The sequence below is a fragment of the Macrobrachium nipponense genome, chromosome 7 (assembly GCF_015104395.2).
Source record: "Macrobrachium nipponense isolate FS-2020 chromosome 7, ASM1510439v2, whole genome shotgun sequence".
NCBI classification, from domain to species: Eukaryota; Metazoa; Arthropoda; class Malacostraca; order Decapoda; family Palaemonidae; genus Macrobrachium; species Macrobrachium nipponense.
The window spans coordinates 83,536,396-83,560,257 of record NC_061109.1 but is presented as its reverse complement, the minus strand read 5'-3'; the positions used below and the strand labels follow the sequence as shown (position 1 = coordinate 83,560,257).

Genomic DNA, 23,862 nt, shown 5'->3' with positions numbered 1-23,862 from the left:
AAGCCGCTTTCTCCAAAAACGTCTTAACTGAATTACCAAGTTGCCAAAAACGTATTGCGCTAGTACCCGTGAAAATTTCTGATCTAACCTCGAATTACCAGACTGGCAAATGGTTGTCCTGGTGAAGAAACTACACGGGAAGCCGGAGAAGCGGGATTAGTAGGAGGAATAGGAGGTGTAGTTAAAGGAGACATAACAATTTGAGGAGAAACAGAGAAACAGAAGCATCGCAAGACGAAGCGGAGCTAAGTCTACTTGCCCTAAGCGCTGCTTTTCTAATTGTCTGTTCTTTAGCTAATTTCTCCGAGTATGAACTAAAAACTTCCATTGAGAATCAGTCCAATCACTACACTCGTTACATGTTCGATCTGCTGAACAAACCGTCCCCTACACTTACACATTTAGTGTGAGAACATATTCTAACTTGGATAATCTAGTTTTTGACATCCTGAGATGCAAAACCTAACTCCCGACGGACTAGAATCCGACATGGCAACGCCTAAATAAAAAGCAAAATAACAACAACGCCAAAAAAGAGTACTTCACCAATTCCGAAGATCAATTCCACAAGAAAAAAAGCGAAGCAAAGTCATCCAACCGCACCGACCACCGATGTTCACCGGACGCCGGCAGGAAAAGAATTGGATTCACCTGGGCAGTTGTACCTGGTTCTCCCGCGAGTGGAGGGAGATGACGTCATCACCACCAGTGTTGGCGACGCCGACGCGCTAAATTTGAATTTAGTATCCTGCCGCTCGTGGAAATCACGGCTCTATAATTGTTCGGTAAGACACTACAATAAAAAGATAAATTAGCACAACCCGCAAATTTCGGAATTTTAACTGCAGGGAGAGTGAAAACCTTAGCTATATAATTACTGGGTAAGCTACATAATTAAAAAACTTATTTTGTCACAGTCATAAAGTTTCAAACTTAAACCATGAATTTCTGCTTTATGTAGGCAACTTCACAAGAAAAGACACCTTACCCATTGCACTCAATATGAACAAGAGTTGCCGTTCCTCGAAGTTCACGTGACACTTCTGTGAAAACATTATTTACTTCTTGCTTCACTTTGCCTTTGGAATACAAAACTAAAACATTTGTTCGTGTCCTCAGGAGCTTCTTCCATTCCTGAAAAGATACATAATCAATGATAACTAGCTCTACATTTTAAAAAGTTTACATTTTCATAACAGTAACTGTAATGTTTCCTAACATCCAAAATGATATTGTTATGATACAATAAAGTTTCATGCATACTTACCTGGCAGATATATACTTAGCTAAGACTCCGTTGTCCCCGACAGAAATTCAAATTTTGCGCCACTCGCTACAGGTAGGTCAGGTGATCTACCGCCCTGCCCTGGGTGGCAGGACTAGGAACCATTCCCGTTTTCTATCAGATTTTCTCTCTTCCACCTGTCTCCTGCGGGGAGGCTGGGTGGGCCATTAATCGTATATATCTGCCAGGTAAGTATGTATGAAACTTTATTGTTATGATACAATAAAGTTTGTTCATACTTACCTGGCAGATATATATATAGCTGTATTTTCTGAAGTCCGACAGAATTTCAAAAACTTCCGGCACACGCAGTGGTCGGCCAGGTGGTTAGTACCCATTCCCGCCGCTGGAAGGCGGGTATCAGAAACCATTCCCATTTTCTATTCATAATTTTTATTTCCACTGTCCCCTGAGGGGAGGTGGGTGGGTACTTGATTATATATATCTGCCAGGTAAGTATGAACAAACTTTATTGTATCATAACAATATCATTTTGTTCATGAAACTTACCTGTCAGATATATATATAGCTGAATCCCACCATTGGAGGTGGGAAGGGACAGAATACAAGGATTTTGGGAAACAAATGCATGCAGATGAATTACATCTTGGTTCCACCTGTTAGCATAGCTGACTTCGTGATTACTGTCACCCAAGTCTGCTTCTCTTTACTAGAGTTGCCAGCAAGGTAGAGACCTATAAAGCTGGTGCACTCCAGATGATCTGTCAACGGGGCATGACCACAATGTGACTAGACCATATGACCATACCATGAGGGCTAGAAGTAAGAAATAATAAATAAATATATATAATATATATATATATATATATATATATATATATATATATCTATCTCACCACCTGACCAATCTAGCCAAAGTTAAGGTGTTTTAACTAAGGCTTAAGAGTTAAAAAGTCGCCATTGGCGGCGACTCAATAACTAAATTAAGAGCTCTTCCTAACCATTTTCTACAGGATAGGATGAGTGGTACTTCTTGCCCCCAAGATTGTGTCTACAGACACGTATGGCCCTAGCGAGCAGCAGATCTCATATGCCGTCTTCACATCCCGCAGCGTGTGAAGCCCGAACACCGAGTGTGCTTCGCTAAAACGTGGTACTCATAATGTTACTGAAGTGCCATGCTCTGTTGAAATGCTTCCGAGGCCGCGCCCTCACCTCGTGAGCATTCAGATCAAAAGATATCAAATCTTTGTGCAAATACAATGAAGGAGCCTTTTTGAAAGAACTCCTCAACACTAAAGCCAGGGTGTTCTTTGATATGGGCAAGTCTGGTCTTTTTCGGAACACTGCAGATTGTCCGAAGGACTTCGACTTCTTTAGTTTTATGTAGCTAAAACTTGAGAGACCCAACAGGGCACTGGACTCTCTCTGGCTCTTGCCCAATAACTTTTGCCATCCCTTGATTCCAAGCTCCTGGCCCAAGGACTTGACGGGCGGGTTTCCATTCTTAGGCCACAACGGAAGGTTAGCGAACACACCGCATTGTGTTCCCTAAAAGCCAAAACTTCTGACGATGGCTTAAAACCTCACTAACCCTCTTTGTCGTATCTAGAGTGGTTAGAAAATAGGCCTTTTTGGTCACGTGCAATAAGTTAACCAAAAGGAGAGGTTCGAAAGCTTTGACATCAAGAACTTCAGACTACGTCTAAGTTCCATATAGAAAGCTTCGATCTGGACATGCACAGTCAGTCCGTCTGTACTAAAGTCAGGTGACCGACCAGTAGACCAGTCAGACGAATCAAGGATAGCAAGGCTGTACCCTGAAGACCATAAGGCACTATTCTTCGCTGAAGGATGAGTGTCTGGACTGCCTGGGCGATTCAAGCTAAGCAAACCTTGGGGGGTGTATCAATGCAACCCCACGTCGTTAGCGAATCAACTCCTGAGCAACTCCTGACTCGAGCTTCTGGTGCCAGGAGAAAGGAGCGAGGAGCAAAAAGGCGATTCAGTCCCGAAGGACGAATGCCTGACAGTCCAACCTGGTCTCATGTAAAACGATCATCGGGGATGTATAAACGCAACCGACTTCGTCAACAAGAAACTCAGGGCTACTATATGTCGCCTGATCTCGCACGAGTGTCTGACTCCGAGAAAACAGGTGAGACAAAAAGTAGGTGGTGAGCGAGTTTCGAGATTCCACAGAACTCAAAGATCGTGAAGGGCTTTGTTGTTTGACAGAAGCAAATCTCTGAGCCCAAAGGCCATCAACAACATATTTGCGTATTCTTTAATAGTTGTGACTGCCAGCTTATCCCATTCCACAAACGGAAAGGGAAGACGGTAATCTTATGCTGTCAACATCTCGATAGTCTGAACGTGGTCAGACTCAGAGCAGAGAGGTTATAGGTACCTTTCGTGTTAGAGTAGACCGACTCTCGGAAAAGGTCCTTGGAAAGTGAACTAGGAAGGACGTGACCTCTGTGAATCTAGGATCTTGAAGGCCAACATGGGGCGATCAACGTCATTGTCGCTCCCTGTGACGTCATAAATCATCTTATTACAATTCCTAAGCGTTTGAAAAAGGGGAAAAAGAGACTAAACATCCATCCCCGTTTAATATCATAGGATGGCGTTTAATGGTACCGATCCCGGATCGAGAATAAGGGAGCAGAGAAGAAGAAGCCTCTTCGTCCTCAACATAGCATAGAGATGAATGAAAGGACGCCCCTAAAGTCTCCACAACTCTCAACATACTTCTAAAGAAAGAATCCACTCGAAAGTCAGTAGTTGCTGCCGTCGATCGAGGCGATTCGTACGGACTTTTGCAATCCTGTAACGAACCTCTAGAGGATCGTTACATTCTACGTCTGTTGTTATAATAGGCTCTTTCTCGTAAACCCGAACAGGGACCGAGAGAAGATACTTCCAAAGATATGAGAGAGCTGTGGAGGATCAGAGTTGATATGGACCACTGGTTCCAAAAACTCATTTCGAGGACTGGAGGGAAGACCGAATTGCTTCCACTTCTCTCAGATTATGATCCAGGACATCTGAAACCCTCTCCAGATGTCTGGCACCTTCTTTCTATCACCTCAGGTGATACTTGATGCACTGAGAGATGTTCAGAATCATTCCTAGATCTCGAATAAAATTTCAGTTTCCCGGAAGGAAAAACAAGTAGAGGTCAGAATTGCAGTCTATTCAGAGAAACAAACTTCTTTAGGAAGGAAATGGTCCCCTGCAAGCTCATCCATTCCCTCACACAGTATGTTTGCTTCCCTAATAAGGCTGCGCTTTACCTAAGCAGGAGAGCATATAATAGTGCAATGTTGCGGTAGACTCGTAGTCCTATACCGTGCGGTAACGAGCACCGAAAGGAGAAAGAGATATCTCTGTTGAACATAGTAAGGCAAAACGAATGCAATGTTTATTCATTCATGTAAGAAATCCCCTCAATCTTAGGCTAAAGTCCGTGATTGTAGGGCAGAGATACGGTTAGTCACTCAATCCCGCAGGAGAGACGTAACCGCCAGCACAGAGATACGGTTAGTCAGTCAATCCCGCAGGAGAGAGAGACGTAACCTACCGCGCATGACAGCGCACAAGCTGGTACTGGCTCGGTTGGACTGGAGGACAGTCACAGCAGCAGCTAACGAACGTCGTCTCTTAACTTTATGCCTGGGTTGCCAGCTACCCTATTCTACGAAGAAATAGGTCCTAAATTTTTGAGCAGAAAGAGACTCTCAAGCTGGTATATTTAAGCGAAACAGAAAACGCTAAATATATAGATGCGTTTGGGTCGTCATAACACTACCATACAACGGTAAAAGATAAATCGGAAACTCCTGGAAGGCTGCAGGGAGTAACGATTAAATGTCCTTAAAATAATAGACAAGAGACCTCTCGGTTGCCATCCGAAGAGGTAACTACAGCAAGCGTATAAGACTAGAACCAACCAGTAGTAAAATAACGCAAGGCAAAATATATTATATTACAATAAAGTTTGTTCATACTTACCTGGCAGACATATATATAGCTGAATTCAGAAATACAGCTACATACATATCTGACAGGAAAGTTTCATGAACAAAACTTAGAGAATTGAAGCGGACAGCTCAAGCTTCTTATGTTATTGGACATAAGCGTTCATTGACGTAGTCTACAAGTCTATTTCTTGTACGAGTCTGCGAATGACGAATGAGAGCTCTTCCGAATCTTGACAATAAGAGCTTATTCGCTTACGCAATATCAAGTTAATGAGATGTTTGTCATGAGAACTAACCCATTTACGGGACAAAGAGATATTTTGTCAAAGAGGATACCCACTTACTTGACAAAACGAAAGTATATTGTCAATGGGGAAAGTCACTGGAATTGACAAAACGTAATCCAGGAGTCGAGCATTTAATTTTTCCGATTCCCGTCTCAAACGAGGAAGGGGCAAGAATCCTGTTAAAGATACTGGGCTTACGGCAGGTAGAACGCACGATGTTCAATTCGGCAGCGTAGTCCCGACTAGAAACTAACAAAATCTATCATCTGAAAAACCCTTTCAGATGGGCTAAAAAGCTTGCAAAATTATCCTGGGAAGAGGAAGAAACTCTCCCAACCAGCTTCCTCTCCCGTATCACAACTAATGCCTGCTAAAGCTTAAAATTTATTGGCAGTATGGCTAAAGGAGTCCCACTGTCTTGCGCTTTCCTGAAGACGTCCTTTTGATAGTTCCCTTTGCAGAATCCTACTGAACGTTGCCGAGAGTCCTGACGTGCAGACGTCGAGCCTTTACATAACCCGTAACTGCCTTATCGCAAAGTCTTGACTGCGGTAGAGCAAACGAGATCTTCCCTTGAGCTTTCCTTAACTCCATCCATTTTTGCGAAAAGCAATATAATATTGACAGAGACCTCTTGAATTCACGAAACCCGAGGTCTTGCTGGGTTTTGAAGACGAATTTGTCTGTTCACTTTAAGCTTCCTCCGAAGCACTGCTTACTTCACATTCTTTGCATTTGTGAGGTATAAGGTATCACCGAAGGTAGAGGTAAAAAATTCTTGAGGCCCAAATCGTAAACAAGAGCTTGAAGAGTTCAACAGAAACGTTCAGCCAGGAGACACACCTGGCGTGCGCTGGCGCGCGCTCGGCATCCACAGGCGAGGACGCTCGGCGTCCACTGGCGCGCGCCTGGCGTCCATCCGAGCGTCCCGTTCAAGTCGAGCGTCAAAAGAAGCGTGCAGAAAAGCGTCACGCTCCTGACAGGCGTCAAAACAAGCGAGAGAAACTGCCTTCAGGGAAGAGCGAGATACATCTCGGAGAGAAATCCGACTGCACGAGGCAGTCTCAGAAGGGTTTGATCGTGTGAGAATACGAGGGGCGAGGGAACGCCTTTCTTATTCTCACGTAACAAAAGCTCGGACGTCCGCTCTCAAGCGTCCTGCTACTAATGACTTTCTTTTTGATATTTCTCGGTGGAAAGACGTACACGTGATCAGGCGACGTTCGCCTTCTTACTTCTCACTGAAACGCATAACGAGAGAGAGAGGACGTGAAGCGCCCTCTTCTATAAAGCTTCTATTTAGAGGGCGCGAGTCCTTCCGAAAGCTCCAACCCCTGTGCGGGGAGGACGCTTCGGAGGACGAGAAGCAATCCTTCAGGATTCGTGCACGTGCACGCACTTTGGCAGTCTGGGGATTTTCATCAGAAACTGCGAAAGGCATGCCAGACTGGTGGGGGTTCCTCGTAACCCTCCTTCGGCTTTCGACATGCTCTCTCCCCGGGTCCTGGGAGTCAAGCAGAGGTCCCGGCCTAGAGGCGAAATAAGGCCGATCTGACGCACCCTCCACTACACAAGGGGCACTGTCACTGCACTTAGCCACTTCACTATTGCTCTCTAAAGCAAGCACTTTCGATTCTAAGTTACGAATCGAAAGAGTATTAGAGAAAGGGCAATAACCTCTACAGACACTGTTTTAGGGCCCGAAGGCACATTACAGGGTTTAGGAGTAACAATAACAGAAGTAGCACTCTTCACAACAATGAAGGAGAGCGATCACCTCTCGCAGACATATTCATAACCCATAGGCCATACTATAGGGTTAGGCAAAATAAAGTCTACAGGAAGGTTAGCAGGTTCACTACCCTGACTTTTGTTTATTGATTAATTGCGTACATACGAATCATACGTCTTCCTTACGGAATTAGACATGTTTACTGATTAATTACGAATTCATACGTCTTCCTTACGGGAATTAGACAAAGTCTCACACTCCTTACATGACAAATCTCAACAAAGAAGCAAGACCCATACCCCTCGTGCATACCAAGTGCGGATCTACCGAAGCTTTCGGTATGCCGCACACCTATCCTTGCAGACAACACCCTCTGAAACTAGCCTAACTAGATTCAGATATCTTATGCAAAAATGAATCAAATTCAAATCAATTTAAGATAGCGTATGCCTAGCCACAAATCCAAGTAAATAAATTAAAAGACAATTAGGATACTTAGCTGCAATGAAGTTTCCAAAATCCTAAGACGGAGGTACTGAAAACAGGTGTTTCCCGCACCGGCGACAGAAAAATTATGAATAGAAAATGGGAATGGTTCCTGATACCCGCCTCCCAGCGGCGGGAATGGGTACTAACCACCTGGCCAACCACTGCGTGTGCCGGAAGTTTTTGAAATTCTGTCGGACTTCAGAAAATACAGCTATATATATATCTGACAGGTAAGTTTCATGAACAAAATATCATTTTCATACAATCAACTTACCTGTCAGATATATACTTAGCTGATTGGCACCCTTTGGTGGAGGGTAAGAGACAGCTAACTACTGGAATAGACAGGTAAACAACATATGTTGTAGGTATTTATAGACCTTGGTTCCTACCTGATAGGTGGTAGACTTCATGGCTGCTGCCCAGTAGTCTGCATCACCTCAAGAGCCTTTAGCGAGATATTTGATCTATGGCCAAGAGTTCTTGTGGGTCTGCCGATGGGGTCTTATCCGCTTACTCGGCAGAGCCTAAATGGATTTGTCAATGGGTGCTAATCCACTTATATGACAACCCACCTTATGAAGGAGCACACAACCGATCCCGATCACCTGATCCTAACCACCATGTTAGTACTACAGATTGTTAAGAGTTATCCCCCAACTCTTCACAACAACCAGAACTCGAATAACACAGAACACACGCATACACAAATTTTCCAAAAAAAATTATATAATACTCTTCTAAGAAGATATCACAAGAGTTCCTTATTGAACAATAGTGAACGGCCGCCTGTGCGACGTCTAACACTTTTGCCAGCAGAAATTCTAGAACATATCTAATAGAAGGTACGCACAAAAATTAAGGATCGTTGCTAGCTCCCATACCCAGGATCGTATCCGCAGACACGAAAGGACCCAGAGAAAAACATTTCTCGTAGTTCACACGAACGTCTTTCAAGTAGTGAGATGCAAACACTGAGTTGCACCTCCAATATGTCGCTTCCAAGATATTCTTTAGCGACATATTTCTGTGAAAAGAGAGAGACGTCGCTACTGCTCTAACCTCATGCACTCTCACTCTCAAGAGTCTAAAAGAGTCATCAGTACAGCTCTTGTGTGCGTCTGTAATGACGTTCCTTACATAGAAGGCTAAAGCATTCTTGGACATAGGTCTTGTAGGATCTTTAACAGAGCACCAAAGACCTTGTCTAGAACCTCCCATCTGTTTCTTCCTCTATAGGTAGAATTTTAGCGCTCTTACAGGGCAAAGAGACCTTTCAGCTCCTCTACCGACGAGACCCGATAAGCCTTTAACTTCGAAGTTCTTGGGCCAGGGATTCGAAGGATTTTCGTTCTTTGCCAGAAACAGTGCTTGAACGAACAGATGGCTGAGTCTCTTTTGAATCCCACTTTATCATATAGGGCGTGCAGCTCACTAACTCTTTTGGCTGTCGCCAGTGACAAGAGAAACAAACACTTTCTTGTTAAATCTCGAAACGAGGCCAGATGAGGAGGTTCGAACCTTTCAGAGGACAGGAACTTCTGGACTACATCGAGGTTCTAGCTAGGAGGAGCTGGATCCTTAGACTTCAAAGTCTCAAAGGATCTTATAAGATCGTGTAGATCCTTATTATCTGCAAGCTCTAGGCCTCTATTTCTGAAGACGGCCGAAAGCATACTCCTGTATCTCTTTATGGTAGATACAGAAAGATGTGAGTCCTCTCTAAGGAACAACAAGAAATCAGCGATTTCGGTCACAGAGATACTGGAGAAGGACAACTTCTTCGACTTACACCATCTTCTAAAAACCTCCCACTTAGATTGATAGACTCGCATAGTGGAAGCTCTGTGGACTCTAGCGATCGCGCTTGCAGCCTTGCGAGAAAAACCTCTCGCTCTGACAAGTCTTTCGATAGTCGAAAGGCAGTCAGAGCGAGAGCGGGAAGGTTTTGATGATACCTCTCGAAGTGTGGTTGTCTGAGAAGATCCATCCTTCTTGGAAGGGATCTAGGGAAGTCTACTGTCCACTCCACTACCTCTGTGAACCAATCTTGTGCCGGCCAAAAGGGGGCTATCAGGGTCATTTTCGTCCCCTTTGAAGCCACAAACTTCTTTAGCACTTGCCCCAGAATCTTGAATGGGGGAAATGCGTAGACGTCTACATGGGACCAGTCTAGAAGGAAGGCATCGACTGCTAGAGCTCTGGGATCTTCTACCACTGAGCAAAAGACTTTCAGTCTTTTGGAGAGGAATGTCATCAGGCTTGTGAAGACCTGAGGAGCTGTAGACAGGCCGAAACACAAGGCCCTGAACTGGTAGATCCTTCCCCCCGTCATGAAACGGAGGTACTTCTTCGACGAAGGATGAATCGGGACGTGAAAATAGGCATCCTGGAGATCCAGGGAAACCATCCAATCCCCTTGACGAAGAGCCGCAAGGACTGATGCAGAAGTTTCCATGGCGAACTTCTCTTTCTGAACAAATTTGTTCAGAGCGCTGACGTCTAGAACTGGTCTCCAACCCCCCAAGGCCTTTGCAACCAGGAAAAGGCGATTGTAAAACCCCGGGGAGTTTTGATCCAGCACTAGCTCTATCGCTCTCTTGTCCCACATCTGATCCACCATTAGCCGAAGAGTATCCCTCAGAACAGGGTCCTTGTATTTGGCGGACAGTTCCCGCGGAGTTGAAGTCAGGGGAGGACTGTCCTGGAAGGGGATGCAATATCCCTTCTTTATCACAGACATCGACCAAGCGTCTGCATCGATGAATGCACAGGCATCCGCAAACCCGAGGAGCCTGGCACCTACTGGTGTTTGGAGGCTCCTTACATCACTTCCCCCTTTTAAAGGGACGGAAGGAAGATCTACCTCTCCTCTCAAGAGCTTTCCTTTTTGAGGGAGCTCTGGAGGGAGGGCCTCCTCGAAAGGGCTGAAGAGACGTACTCGACCCTTTCTTCTCTCCCACTACCACAGGCCTCTTCTTCCTGGAAGACTGAAGGAGAAGGTCCTGGGTCGCCTTCTCAGTTAGTGAATGGGAAATGTCCCTCACCAACTGAGAAAGGAACAAAAAGTCAAGACATGGGTGCAAACATCAAGGCTGCTCTTTGTGAGTGAGAAACAGACTTGGTAAGAAAGGCGCTGAAAACAGCCCTCTTCTTCAAGAGTCCCGTTCCAAAGAGAGAGGAGACTTCCCCTGAGCCATCCTGTACCGCCTTGTCTATGCACGACAAGATAGAGAGGAGAACTTCAGGATCGAGGCCCTCCGAGTCATGGGCCTTCTTGGCCATCACCCCCAAGGGACCAATCCAGGAAATTGAATACTTCCAATACATGGAAGAGTCCCTTGAGGAGATGATCAAGCTCAGAAAGACCCCAAGTCACACGAGCCGAGTTCAGGCCATGCCTTCTTGATGCGTCTACCAGACTAGAAAAGTCCGCTTTCGCAGAAGCCGGGAGAGAGAGTCCCATATTCTCCCCTGCCTGGTACCAAATACCCCTTCTGGGGTATTTGGTAAGTCTAGCAGGGGGCATACAAAAGAGTTCTGACCAGATCCTTCTTCGTCTTCATCCAGTTATCTAGAGACTGAAGAGCTCTCTTCATAGAGATGGTCGGTCTCATTTTCAGAAAAGACGAAGACTGCGCCTTGGAACTTGAAAAGAGAGAGCGCGGAGAAGGAGCGGCAGGAGTTAAGGAGTCCCCATATTCCTGAAGAAGAAGGGTTGTCAATACCTTGTAGTTTGAAAGTCCTTCTCTACCATGAGCCTCGTCTTCTGAATCCTCATCAACAAAAGGATCAGAAGGAGAATCCGCCTAAAAGTCTGGGGGGTCTTCCCAAACATCTCTCTCTGCGGGAGACAAACTCCTAACCGGAGAGGGACTAAGAGTATGTACAGAGCCCCTCTGTAACAAAGCTGGCATCTCGCGCCTGGCTGGCGCCTCGCGCCTGGCTGGCGCCTCGCGCCTGGCTGGCTCCTCGCGCCTGGATGGCGCTTCGCGCCTGGCTGGCGCCTCGCGCCTGGCTGGCGCCTTGCGCCTGGCTGGCTCCTTGCGCCTGGCTGGCTCCTCGCGCCTGGTTGGCTGCTCGTGCCTGGCTGGCACCTCGCTCTTAACTTGCGCCTCGCGCCTGGCTGACGCCTCGTGCCTGGTTGGAATCTCGCGCCTGGCAGACACTTTGCTGTAATAAGGATCCTCACGTTTGGCTGGCGCTTCACGCCTGGCTGACGTCTCGTGCCTGAAAGAAGTCTCACGCTCGGTAGGCATCTCACGCCTGGTTGATGCCTCACGTCTGGCTGGCGCCTCGCACCTGGCAGGAGAAAGAAGACGAGACTTTTTGACAGGAAGTCTAACGTCCTTACGAGGAGGATCTTTCGAAAGGACTCCGACCAACGAGGCTAACTGCTCTTGGACAGCTAAAAAGATTCTCTTGGAAGCCTCTCCAGCGTCCTCTTCAATAGGAGGAGAGGGAGACCTCGAAGGAGTTTGACCAGCTCTGTCGGAACCGGGAGACGTCAAAACAACCTTTGCCTTCTTGATCGAGGAGGGAGCTTCATCAGAAAAGCGCTTGGGGCTCGAGTCAAACGAAGGCTCTTTCCAGTGCCTTTTCAGGGGCCTGGAAAGGTCCGAATCCTTCCACCCTCGTTTAGGTGAAGGAGAACCGGACGACGAGAAACACTCTCGGAGGACGCTTTTCCTAAAGCGGTCCTGAGCAGTCTGTTGCGCTACAGAGCCTGCTGAAGGGACGCCTGACCGGTGGGGATTCTCCACAACCTCCGTAAGGCTTTCGACTTTCCTTCTCCTCTGGGCTTGGGAGCTTGGAAGAGGTCTAGGCCTGGGAGCGTCGCAGAGACGGTCAGACGCCCCCTCCACAACACTGGGGGCACTCACTTCACTTAACACGTCACTTTCACTATCCTTACCTTTCAGGGCAGCCATTTTGGATTTCATCCTTTGAAGTGTAGCCTTCAGATCAGCGATCTCAGAAGCCGAATCTGAATGCAAAGCCTGTGAGGGCCCTGATAAAGAGGGAGAATCAAATACATGATTTACAGAAGAGTTAGAATCAGGAAAAGGCTCAATAGGCCTTGTACTACCCACACCCTTAGATGCAGCCCTTCTAATTCTATCCCTCTCTAACTTCTTCAAGTAAGAAGTTAGTCTTCCATTCCTCAGCACTCAACCTTTCACACTCATGACAGGTGTTAGCCAAAGAACATTCAAACCCTCTACATTTACGGCATACAGTGTGAGGATCAACCGAAGCCTTCGGTATCCTCACCTTGCAGCCTACATTCACACACTCTCACACTAACACTCGAATCAGACATTCTGTAGAAAAATCAAAAGCAAGTCCAAATCCAGTCCACAGTAGCGAATGCCAAAACAACGATCCAGGTACGTCACCAAAAAGTCAGATGAAAGATCAATTGCCTTGAAAAACGAATTCTAGTCAGGAGGTAGTAACAACAATGTTGATACCACCGGTGACAGAGAAAATCTGATAGAAAACGGGAATGGTTCCTAGTCCTGCCACCCAGGGCAGGGCGGTAGATCACCTGACCTACCTGTAGCGAGTGGCGCGAAATTTGAATTTCTGTCGGGGACGACGGAGTCTTAGCTAAGTATATATCTGACAGGTAAGTTGATTGTATGAAACTCATATTTCACTTGTGTGTTATCTGCCACTTCCAGTGAAACCTGAAAAATCTTGTTATAAAATTCCGCATGCATTTGATGTCTAAAAGGTACCAGTGAAAGAAAAATATAAATGTTCATAGTGAAAGAAAAATATAAATGTTCATAATGAAATATACTATTTGTATAGTGCTTAACTACTGTTAAAGTTAGGGTATATCTCCATTCTGATAGGTCCGTCGAATGGCTGCCCGGATTACTGTCTCATACACCTGTTCTCCAACAGGTGTGTTTTGAATGTTTGAATTCATCAGAATTCTCCTTCACAGCCCCATATGTTGTGGGGAGGCAGGATGGGGTCTACTCTAACAGTAGATACGTATCCAAATATACAGTGGTCCCCCCCATATTTGCGGGGGATAGGTACCAGACCCCCTGGCAAATAGGTAGAACCCACAAACAGTTGAAACCCCTATAAAACTGCTTAAAACTGCCTACTTTGTTAGATAAAACTCAAGGAAAACCCACAAAAATTGTTTATACCTGGTTTTTTAAATAGTTTTATCACAAAATGTTAATTTTATCATAAAATTGATAAAAAAAAATTAGAAAAATGATATTGTTATGATACAATAAAGTTTTATACATACTTACCTAGCAGATATATACTTAGCTATTTGACTCCGTCATCCGACAGAAATTCGAATTTCGCGCACACGCTACCTGTAGGTCAGGTGATCTACCTACCTGCCGCTGGGTGGCAGGAATAGGAACCATTCCCGTTTTCTATCATATTTTTTCTATACCGCCTGTCTCCTGAGGGGAGGTAGGGTGGGTATAAATTGTATATATCTGCCAGGTAAGTATGTAGTATAAAACTTTATTGTATCATAACAATATCATTTTTATACATTCAACTTACCTGTCAGATATATACTTAGCTGATTCACTACCATTGGAGGTGGGTCCGAAGGACAGCCTAATTACAGATTCAAACAGGAATCACAACAATCGTTGTAGGTAATAAATAAATAAATAAAACCTTGGTTCCTACCTGTTTAGACTGAAGACTTCATGAATACAATCCAGGAGTCTAGTCAGTATCAAGAGCCTCAGCGAGATATTGATCTATGGCTAAGAGTTCTTGTGGGTCTGCCAAAGGGGTCTTATCCGCTTACTCGGCAGAGCCTGGAAGGACTATGTCAATGGGTGCTTATCCACTTACTTGACAAGAACCTTATTCAAGGAGCACAACACCGATCCCGATCACCTTAACCTAACCATGTTAGTTCTAAGATTGCAAGAAGTTATCCCCTAACTCCTTGCAAACAACCACAAACTCGAATCACAAACATTCGTACACTTAAAAGCACAAAAATAAATTAAATTTTTTTTTTTTTTAATTACAAAATTTTCTAAGGATCGTTATGTGTTCCAAGCCCCAGCACTGTATCCGCTGATACAAAAGGACCTAGAGAGAAACACTTTACATATGTCACTTTAACGTCCTTAAGGTAGTGAGATGCGAAAACTGAATCACACCTCCAGTAAGTCGCATCCACAATGTCTTTTAAAGACATGTTCTTATGAAAAGCTAATGAAGTGGCCACAGCTCTTACCTCATGAGCCTTCACTCGGAGAGTCCTGAAAGAGTCCTCAGTGCAGTTACTATGAGCATCTGTAATAATGCTCCTAACAAAAAAAATGTGTTATAATACATGGGTCTACTAGGATCCCGAACTGCACACCACAGGCTTTGTTTACATCCCCTGAGTTTGTTCTTCTTCTTTAGATAAAACTTCAGGGCTCTAACTGGACATAAGGAACTTTCCAATTCCTCTCCTGCAAGATTTGAAAGCCCTTTAACTTCATAATTCTTTGGCCAGGTTTTTGAAGGGTTCGGGTCGTCTTGCCAGAAACAGTGGCTGGAAAGAACAAATTGCAGCATCACTCTTAAATCCCACTCAAGAATCTAGAGCGTGGATTTCGCTAATTCTTTTCGCAGTCGCTAAGGACAACAAGAATATACATTTTCTCGTTAGATCCCTAAACGACGCGTTGTGAGGAGGCTCAAATCTATTTGACAACAGGAATTTTAGAACCACATCCAAGTTCCAGTTCGGAGTACGAGGAGAAATGGTTTTTGAGGTTTCGAATGATCTTATAAGGTCGTGGAGATCCTTATCTTCTGCTATCTTCAAACCTCTGTTTCGAAAAACAGCAGAGAGCATACTCCGATAACCCTTAATGGTCGAAACTGATAATTGAGATTCCTCCCTAAGGAAAATCAGAAAATCAGCAATGTTGGTCACAGAGGTATCGGAGGAGGACAGTTTATTCTTCTTACACCATCTTCTGAAAACATCCCACTTGGATTGGTAGACCCGAATAGTTGAGGATCTTCGGGTTCTAGCAATTGCTTTCGAAGCTTTGCTTGAAAAGCCTCTTGCTCTGACAAGTCTTTCGATAGTCGAAAGGCAGTCAGAGCGAGAGCGGGGAGGTTTTGATGATACCTCTCGAAATGGGGTTGTTTGAGAAGATCTCTCCTGTGTGGAAGAGATCTTGGGAAGTCCACTGTCCATTTCTGTACCTCTGTGAACCAATCTTGAGACGGCCAAAAGGGGGCGACGAGTGTTAGTCTCGTCCCTTTTGAATCCACAAACTTCTTTAAGACCACTCCTAACATTTTGAAGGGGGGAAAGGCGTAGGCATCTAGACCTGCCCAGTCCAGCAGCATGGCATCCACCGCTATAGCTCTCGGGTCTTCCACCAAGGAGCAGAAGTTCTCTATCCTTCTGGATAGGAAGGTGGCAAATAGGTCTATTTGAGGTCTGCCCCACAGGGACCACAGAGTTTGACAAACCTGATTGTGAAGGTTCCACTCTGTGGGAGCACTTGGTTTAACCTGCTTAGCCTGTCTGCTCTGACATTTTTCTCTCCTTTCACGAATCTTGTGAGGAGAGTCACATTCTTGTCTTTCGTCCAATATAACAGTTCTTTTGTTATCTGGAACAGAGAAAAAGAGTGAGTTCCCCCTTGTTTCCTGATATAGGCCAAAGCTGTGGTGTTGTCCGCGTTGACCTGTACCACTTGACCTATTACCTCTGCTTTGAAGGCTTTTAGGGCTAGGAGAACAGCAAAAAGTTCTTTGGTGTTTATATGCCAGTCTTGTTGATCCTTCCTCCATTGGCCTGATACTTCTTTTGTCCCTAGAGTCGCTCCCCATCCCTTCTCTGAAGCGTCTGAGAACAAGATTAGGTTTGGGTTCAAAACCTCTAGAGACAAGCCCTCGTTCTTTTCCAGGGGTATCAGCCACCACTTTAGATGATTCTTCACTTCCAGAGGAATTCCGAAAGTGTCTGAAAGTTGCCCGTTCTTCCAACTCCAAATTCTTCTTAAGAAGAACTGAAGCGGGCGTAGGTGGAGTCTTCCTAGAGAAATGAAATGTTCTAGTGAGGAAAGGGTTCCCAGAAGGCTTAACCATTCCCTTACTGAACTCCGTTCTTTCTCTAGGAAGCTCGAGACTTTCTGTAAGCCCCAGAACAATTCAATTCTTTCCTGGGATGGAAAGCCCGAAAAAAACCCCGAGAATCCATCCGAATCCCCAAATAAACTAAGTTCTGGCTGGGGACCATCTGAGATTTCTCGAGGTTCACAAGTAATCCTAAAGTCCTTGTCAGGTTCAAAGTAGTCTGTAGGTCCTCCAAACATTGTTTCTCCGACTTGGCCAGGATTAGCCAATCGTCGAGATACATAGAGATGTTGATCCCTTCTAAATGAAGCCATTTGGCCATGTTCCTCATCAGATACGTAAATACCTGGGAGCGGTGGATAGGCCGAAGCACAAGGCCCTGAACTGGAAAATTTGTCCTTGTACTACAAATCTGAGGTATTTTCTTGACGATAGGTGAATCGGAACATGAAAGTAAGCATCCTGAAGGTCCAGGGAGACCATCCAATCTCCCTGACGCAGGGCTGACAGAACCGAAGCTGAAGTTTCCATGGAGAACTTCTTTTTCTCCACGTAACGGTTCAGGATGTTTACATCCAGTACGGGTCTCCATCCCCCCGAAGCCTTTGGTACTAAGAAAAGGCGGTTGTAAAACCCCAGGGAGAATGGATCCCGCACTATCTCTATTGCTTTCTTGTCCCTCATCGACACAACGCCAAGTTCTGCAATGGAGAGTGTCCCCTCTTCTCTCAGTCCATGGTCCTTGTATCTCATCGACAAATCCTTCGGAGATGTTGCTAAAGGAGGTCTGTCTACGAAGGGAATGATGTAACCCTTCTGTAGGACAGACAGAGTCCAGGGATCTGCTTCTCTTAAGGACCAAGCCTCCACAAAGTGTTGAAGTCTGGCCCCTACCTGTGCTTGGAGGACATGGCTGCTACTTGCTCTTTTTAAAAGAGCGGAAGGAAGACCTTCCTCGCTTGTCGAAGGGCTTTCTCTTCGTTGTAGGTCGAGTCGAGGATGCTCCACGAAAGGGCACAACTGGAGTACGAGAAGACTTCTTCTGAATAGGTATTGCAGGTCTATTCTTCTTCGTGGATTGCACCAGAAGATCCTGCGTTGCCTTTTCAGAAAGGGATCTAGAAATATCCTTTACTAAAGGTGAAGGAAACAGATGATCTGACAGAGGTGCGAAAAGTAGGGCGGACCTCTGTGAAGGAGAAACTCCTTTTGTCAGAAACGAACTGTAAAGGGATCTTTTCTTTACCACTCCAGATCCGAACAGGGCAGCTAACTCGCCAGATCCATCTTGCACAGCCTTATCCATACAAGATAGGACACTGTGCAAGGCTTCCAGATCAAGAAAATCTGGCTCACTAGTCTTTTTAGCCAGCACCCCAAGGGACCAATCCAAGAAGTTAAAAACTTCTAATACGTGAAATATTCCCTTAAGGTGCTGATCTAATTCAGAAATACTCCACGATGCCTTTGAAGAATTTAGAGAGTGTCTTCTAACCGACTCTACTAGACTAGAGAAATCTGAATCCATAGAAGAGGGGAGCATCAAGCCCATAGCTTCTTCCCTCTTATACCATATTCCTCTCCTCCCTGTCAGCTTGGAGGGAGGAGAGCAATAAACTGTTCTAAGAGCCTCCTTCTTAGACAAAAGCCAGGAATCCAAAGACTGGAGAGCCTTTTTCATCGAAATCGCAGGCTTCATCTTTAGGAAAGCAGAGGATTTCGGAGTTTTTCGTACTCGAAAACAGCAATCTCGGTGAAGGAGGAACAGCAGGACTAAGTGAGTCCCCAAATTCCTTTAGAAGTAACGAGGCTAAGACTTTATAATTAGAAAGTCCCTCGTTGGTAGAGACTTCTTCTTCAGAAACCTCTTCAAGGCCTAGGTTAGACGGGGATCGCTCTCTCCTGATAGATTCTCTATCATGAGATGTAGGATCTCTAGGAGAAATACTTCTAGTAGGGGAAGGACTAAGTAAGTCAACGTCCTTACAACTAGTAGACGCTTCGCGCCTGACTGGCTCATGCCTAGTTGACGCCTTGCGTTTGGCTGGCTGCTCGCGCCTGGCTGGCGCCTCATTCCTTGGAGGCGTCACGCGCCTGGCTGGCGTCTCGCGCCTGGCAGGATCCTCGCGCCTGGATGGCGCCTCGCGCAAAACTGGCGTCACGCGCCTGGCTAACGTCTCGCGCCCAGCAGTATCCTCGCGCCTGGCTTGCGCCTCACGCCTGGCTGGCACCTTGCTCCTTGGAGGCGTCATGCATCTGGCTGGCGTCTCGCGCCTGGCAGGATCCTCACGCCTGGTTGGCGCCTCGCGCCAAACTGGCGTCACGCGCCTGGCTGACGTCTCGCGCTTGGCAGGCTCGACGCGCCTGTCTGGCGACTCGCGCCTGGCTAGCGCCTCGCGTCTGGCTGGTGCTTGACGCTTGGCTGGCGCCTCGCACTTAGAAAGCTCGACGCTTCTGTCTGGCGTCTTGCACCTGGCTGGCGCCTCGCGCCTGGCTGACGCTTCACACCTGGCTGGCGTTTCGCGCCTGTCTGGAGACTCGCGCCTGGCTGGCGCCTTGCGCCTGACAGGAGAACGGATCTTGCTAGGTCTATGCAAAGCTGAAGAATCCGATTCCAAGTCAGACGAGGACAAATCTTGATGGCGAGTCTGACCCCTCGACAGCCTAGACTTCTTTATAGGCAGGAAAGCGTCTTTCCTTCTAGGAGGGTCTCTTGAAAGAACTCCCACAAGCGAAGTGATGGAATCCTGCATGTTACGAAGGATTCTATTTGTTTCCAAGTTCTTGTCCAACGGAGGTCTAGAAGATCGGTCTTTTACCGGTTCCCACAAGTCTGTGGGGGAAGGAAGCACATTCTTTGCCTTCTTAATTTCCGTAGGAAAATCCTCCTGAAAACGTTCAGGACTCGATGTGATCCTGGGCTCATCCCAACATCTTTTTAGGGGGCGAGAAAGATCCGCCGATCTCCAGCCTCTTTTAGGAGAAGAATTCTCCAAAGAGGAGAAACACTCCCGTAGAACGCTTTTTCTGTAGCGTTCTCTGGTATTCTGTGGCGATACAGAAAAAGCCGAAGGGACGTCTGACTTTGGGGATCCTCCACAACCTCCTTACGGCTTTTGACATTCCTTCTCCTCTGGGCTTGGGAGCTTGAAAGAGGTCTAGGCCTGGGAGCGTTGTGGAGACAGCACTGGGGACACTTATATCACTATCCACAGCACTTAACTCACTTTGCTTACCTTCAATGGCCGCCATTTTGGTTTCCATTTTCCGAAGGGCGGCTTTGAGATTAGCAATCTCTGATGCCGAATCTGTTGGTTCTATCAAAGGAGCAGAAACTACATTAGATGGGGCAGTAAATGGAGAAGAGGGTATAACATTACTGATAACCCCGCTATGAAGTTAGAGATTTCCATTCTTCCGCACTCAAATCCTTGCATTCATTACAAGTGTTATCAAAAGAACATTCATACATCCTGCATTTCTTACAAATAGTATGAGGATCAACCGATGCCTTCGGCATCCTAACTTTGCACCCCACATTCACACACATTCTCACCACACTTCCAGAGTCAGACATCATGTTGAGCAATCCAAATCAAATCCAATAAACGGTCCACAATCGCGTATGCCAGTACAATCAATCCAAATACGTCACCGAGAAGTCCAAACGAAGATCAATTGCGATGCAAAATACGAATCCAGCCGGAGATACCCACAACGATGTTGCCAGTATGGCCGACAGAAAAAATATGATAGAAAACAGGAATGGTTCCTATTCCTGCCACCCAGCGGCAAGTAGGTAGATCACCTGACCTACCGGTAGCGTGAGTGCGAAATTCGAATTTCTGTCAGATGGAGTCAAATAGCTAAGTATATATCTGACAGGTAAGTTGAATGTATAAAAACATTGTGGATATTTCTCATAGAAAAATACCGCAAACAGGCAAATATTCTGCGAATAATGGGGGTAATATGTTCCAGAGAGAAATCCACGAATATGTGAGCCCACGAATATGGAATCTGTGAATACGGATAAAAATTTATATTGTTCGGGAAAATTCTTACGAAGAGGATGTGGGTAGTGCAGCTAGAAAAAAAATCTGCTCAGCCAATCAACTAAAGGTTTCTTGCCTGAAATCCAAAATATTCTTACCTGATTTGGAATCCATTATGGATCTTAAGCTGGCCATACACGTATGCGACTGGAATCGAATTTGTCCTGCCAGGACCCCACACACCTGGCAAGCTAGCATGAATAATTTAATTTTTTGGGAGTGGGCGAATTTTTTGGGAGTGGGCGGGGCCAGTCCTTCCCAACACAAGCAGCAGACTAGCAGGAGAGGATGCAAGGGGCGGCAATCATTTCAACAACAGGACCGGCATCATTAGCCCCCATACACGTTAAAGACTGATCGGTTTGGGCCAGTCACTATGAAATCAGCGTGCCAGCCACATAAGTGTATGGCCAGCTTTACTACCACTAGAAGTTGGATTCCACCCCAGAAGCAAGGCTCTCATACGTCTACAACGAAGAGCAACCATGATGGAGAAAACTGCTTCAATTAGGGTAGAATGAAATAGAAGTGGCATGAGGGGATCCCTGTGTCTCGGTTCAAAAGCCCTATAAAACGACAGTCATAAAAATAAATACCTTTATGACATAAAGGTCAGCTCCTTTACAATATATGTACCTTCATGCTCCTCAAAATATCTAAATTTACATTTTTACAATAAAATAAGTCTTATATTTACTTACTCTGTTTATGCTTATATCTATCAGAGGGGAGGAGAGAGGGCTCCGATTACTTTATTTTATTACAAAAATGTCATTTTTATATAAGTAACACATCAAGTAATTACATAGCTGATTCCCACATTGACAGGAGCCTATGCCTGTCATTGCCTTTAAACATAAGAAATTGATGTGTAGGCCTATGTCCTATCATTGCCTCAAAATATATGAATTTGACATGTAGGCCTATGCCCTGCCATTGCCTCAAAATATAAGAAAAATAGATGAGTAGGCCTATGCCCTGTCACTGCCTAAAATACTATAAGAAATTGACGTGTAGACCCAATCTCTCACTGATACCAACATTTGACACGCAGGATTATGATTAGTTAATACCCTAACATTGGGACTGGCTTCATGTCAATTAATGTGGTCTATGTCATCTCGCTTCTGCAGGCCAACACAAATTAAAGAGGAAAAAAAAAGAAAGATGCGTGTATTTAGGCTGTGCAAGGTAAAAAAAAAAAATAAAAAAAAAAAAAAAAAAAAAAAAAAAAAAAAAAAAAAAAAAAAAAAAAAAAAAAAGATACACAGACAAAATGACCCAAGATCTTCATAATGATATATAACTTTAGATATTTTTTATTAGAAATCTCAATTGCATATTTCACAACTCAGGGAACTCAATTCTGTGGTGTCATGATTCATGCACAAAGCTCAACAACACCGCACGGAGTCAAATCCGTGCTGGTAATCATCATTCCCCTTCAAGAACTAGCCAATCACAAGCATGCAGTGGGCAGTGCTTAGCTGCAAAGCTAAGTTGGCTCTGCTATAGCTACATGCTTCTTATTGCTACCCCTAGAGGTGACTTTCTCTTTTTATCCCTCTCTAACTTAGTTAAGTGACTGGTTAAAGTTTTCCAAGCTTTATTACTCCACTGATCATATTCCCCAATAGTCAATTTAGGTGAGCAAGTCTGACCACTACACTTGGTGCAAACTAAATGTAGATCATAACACGCTTTAATAAGTCTCATATTGCAAGCATTGCAGCGATACCTAGTATCTACGTACCTTTAGAACTAGTATCAGACATGCTGAATTACTAACGAACTCAAAACTAAGAGAAGGTTTAATTTAAAGGCAAAACTGAATATTTTGACAATTAATTCCAAACTGACTATTTTGACAATTAATTCCTGTTTATTGCTAAATGTTACTGAAATGGCTACCAAAATATCAGAGTACTTCACCAAAACCCCCAAGTCATCAACCAGAAGTAAACAAATTCCAAAAAATTCCACTGCTGCTGAACATTGTTGACAGTACCAGCTGACAGAAACAACTGATTTTCAGTGTTGAGTTGGTTCCACTCGCCCCTGGTAGTGGACAAGGGGTACTGCCTAGCAAAAACAATAGAGTGCTACTGCAAATTTCAAAATTCTAGCTGCTGACGGGTAGAAACTAGCTACTTGTAAGTTGCTTACATAAAATTAAACAAACACTTTTGCTGGGTTTCTCCAGGATTCGAAAATGTTGTATTTGCGTTTGTGTGTCAGTGAAATACTTGCGTATGATAATTAGTTAGATTCCACCGAAAAGTTCATGCTATTGTGAATACGCACAACTCGAATCGCGTAAGATTGAAGTATGTGTTACTGTATATTAACTAGCATGGTCCTCAGAAAACAAACAAGTCTCTCTCCATGATTTAAGAACGAGCTAATAATCTGTAAACAATGCTCTACAGATAATTACAATAGTACTGTTTATTGAAATATCAGTAAACCAGAAGTAATTCTATAATTTTTACAATTAACATTTGAAAATATTCTAATACGGTATACAACTTGCCTTTGGATCAGATATAGTTTCGACATAGCTCTGTGACTTAGCTGCTAAGCTTACTACCACCACTCCACACAACTGAAAAGATACAGATACGTATTAGTACAGTAAATAAAAAAAATAAACACAGTAAAACTATTAATTTTTTAAATCTTACTCGACTAAACAAACTCAAAATAAATTTGACATCTCATTTGGGCTGACTTCTTAAACATTTCAAGTAATCTGTATAACTACTGTTCAGCAAGTTTTCTCTAAGATAGCCAGAAATGTGATAAGAAAAAATACCGAGTGTTGTCTCTGACAATCCTAGGCCTACTCACACTACACTATCATATCTGGTATAATTTTAAAACAAAATAGCACTTAAAATTGACTTTAGCAGCAGGTGAATGAGGGAATGAGAAACATTCACCTACTCACTGAAACTTACCTGAC

General features: G+C 44.7%; 1 protein-coding gene across 1 annotated transcript in view; it reads right to left on the bottom strand.

The window, feature by feature from the left end:
* Nucleotides 1-23,862, bottom strand: part of LOC135217159 (protein disulfide-isomerase A5-like) — a 150,609-nt gene that overhangs the window by 95,074 nt on the left and 31,673 nt on the right. The window contains exons 2-3 of the mRNA XM_064252879.1: nt 23,431-23,502; nt 989-1,134 (exon numbers count right to left, since the gene is read on the bottom strand). Coding sequence (XP_064108949.1) covers nt 989-1,134; nt 23,431-23,502 — 218 coding nt within the window. The remainder of the gene's footprint in view (nt 1-988; nt 1,135-23,430; nt 23,503-23,862) is intronic.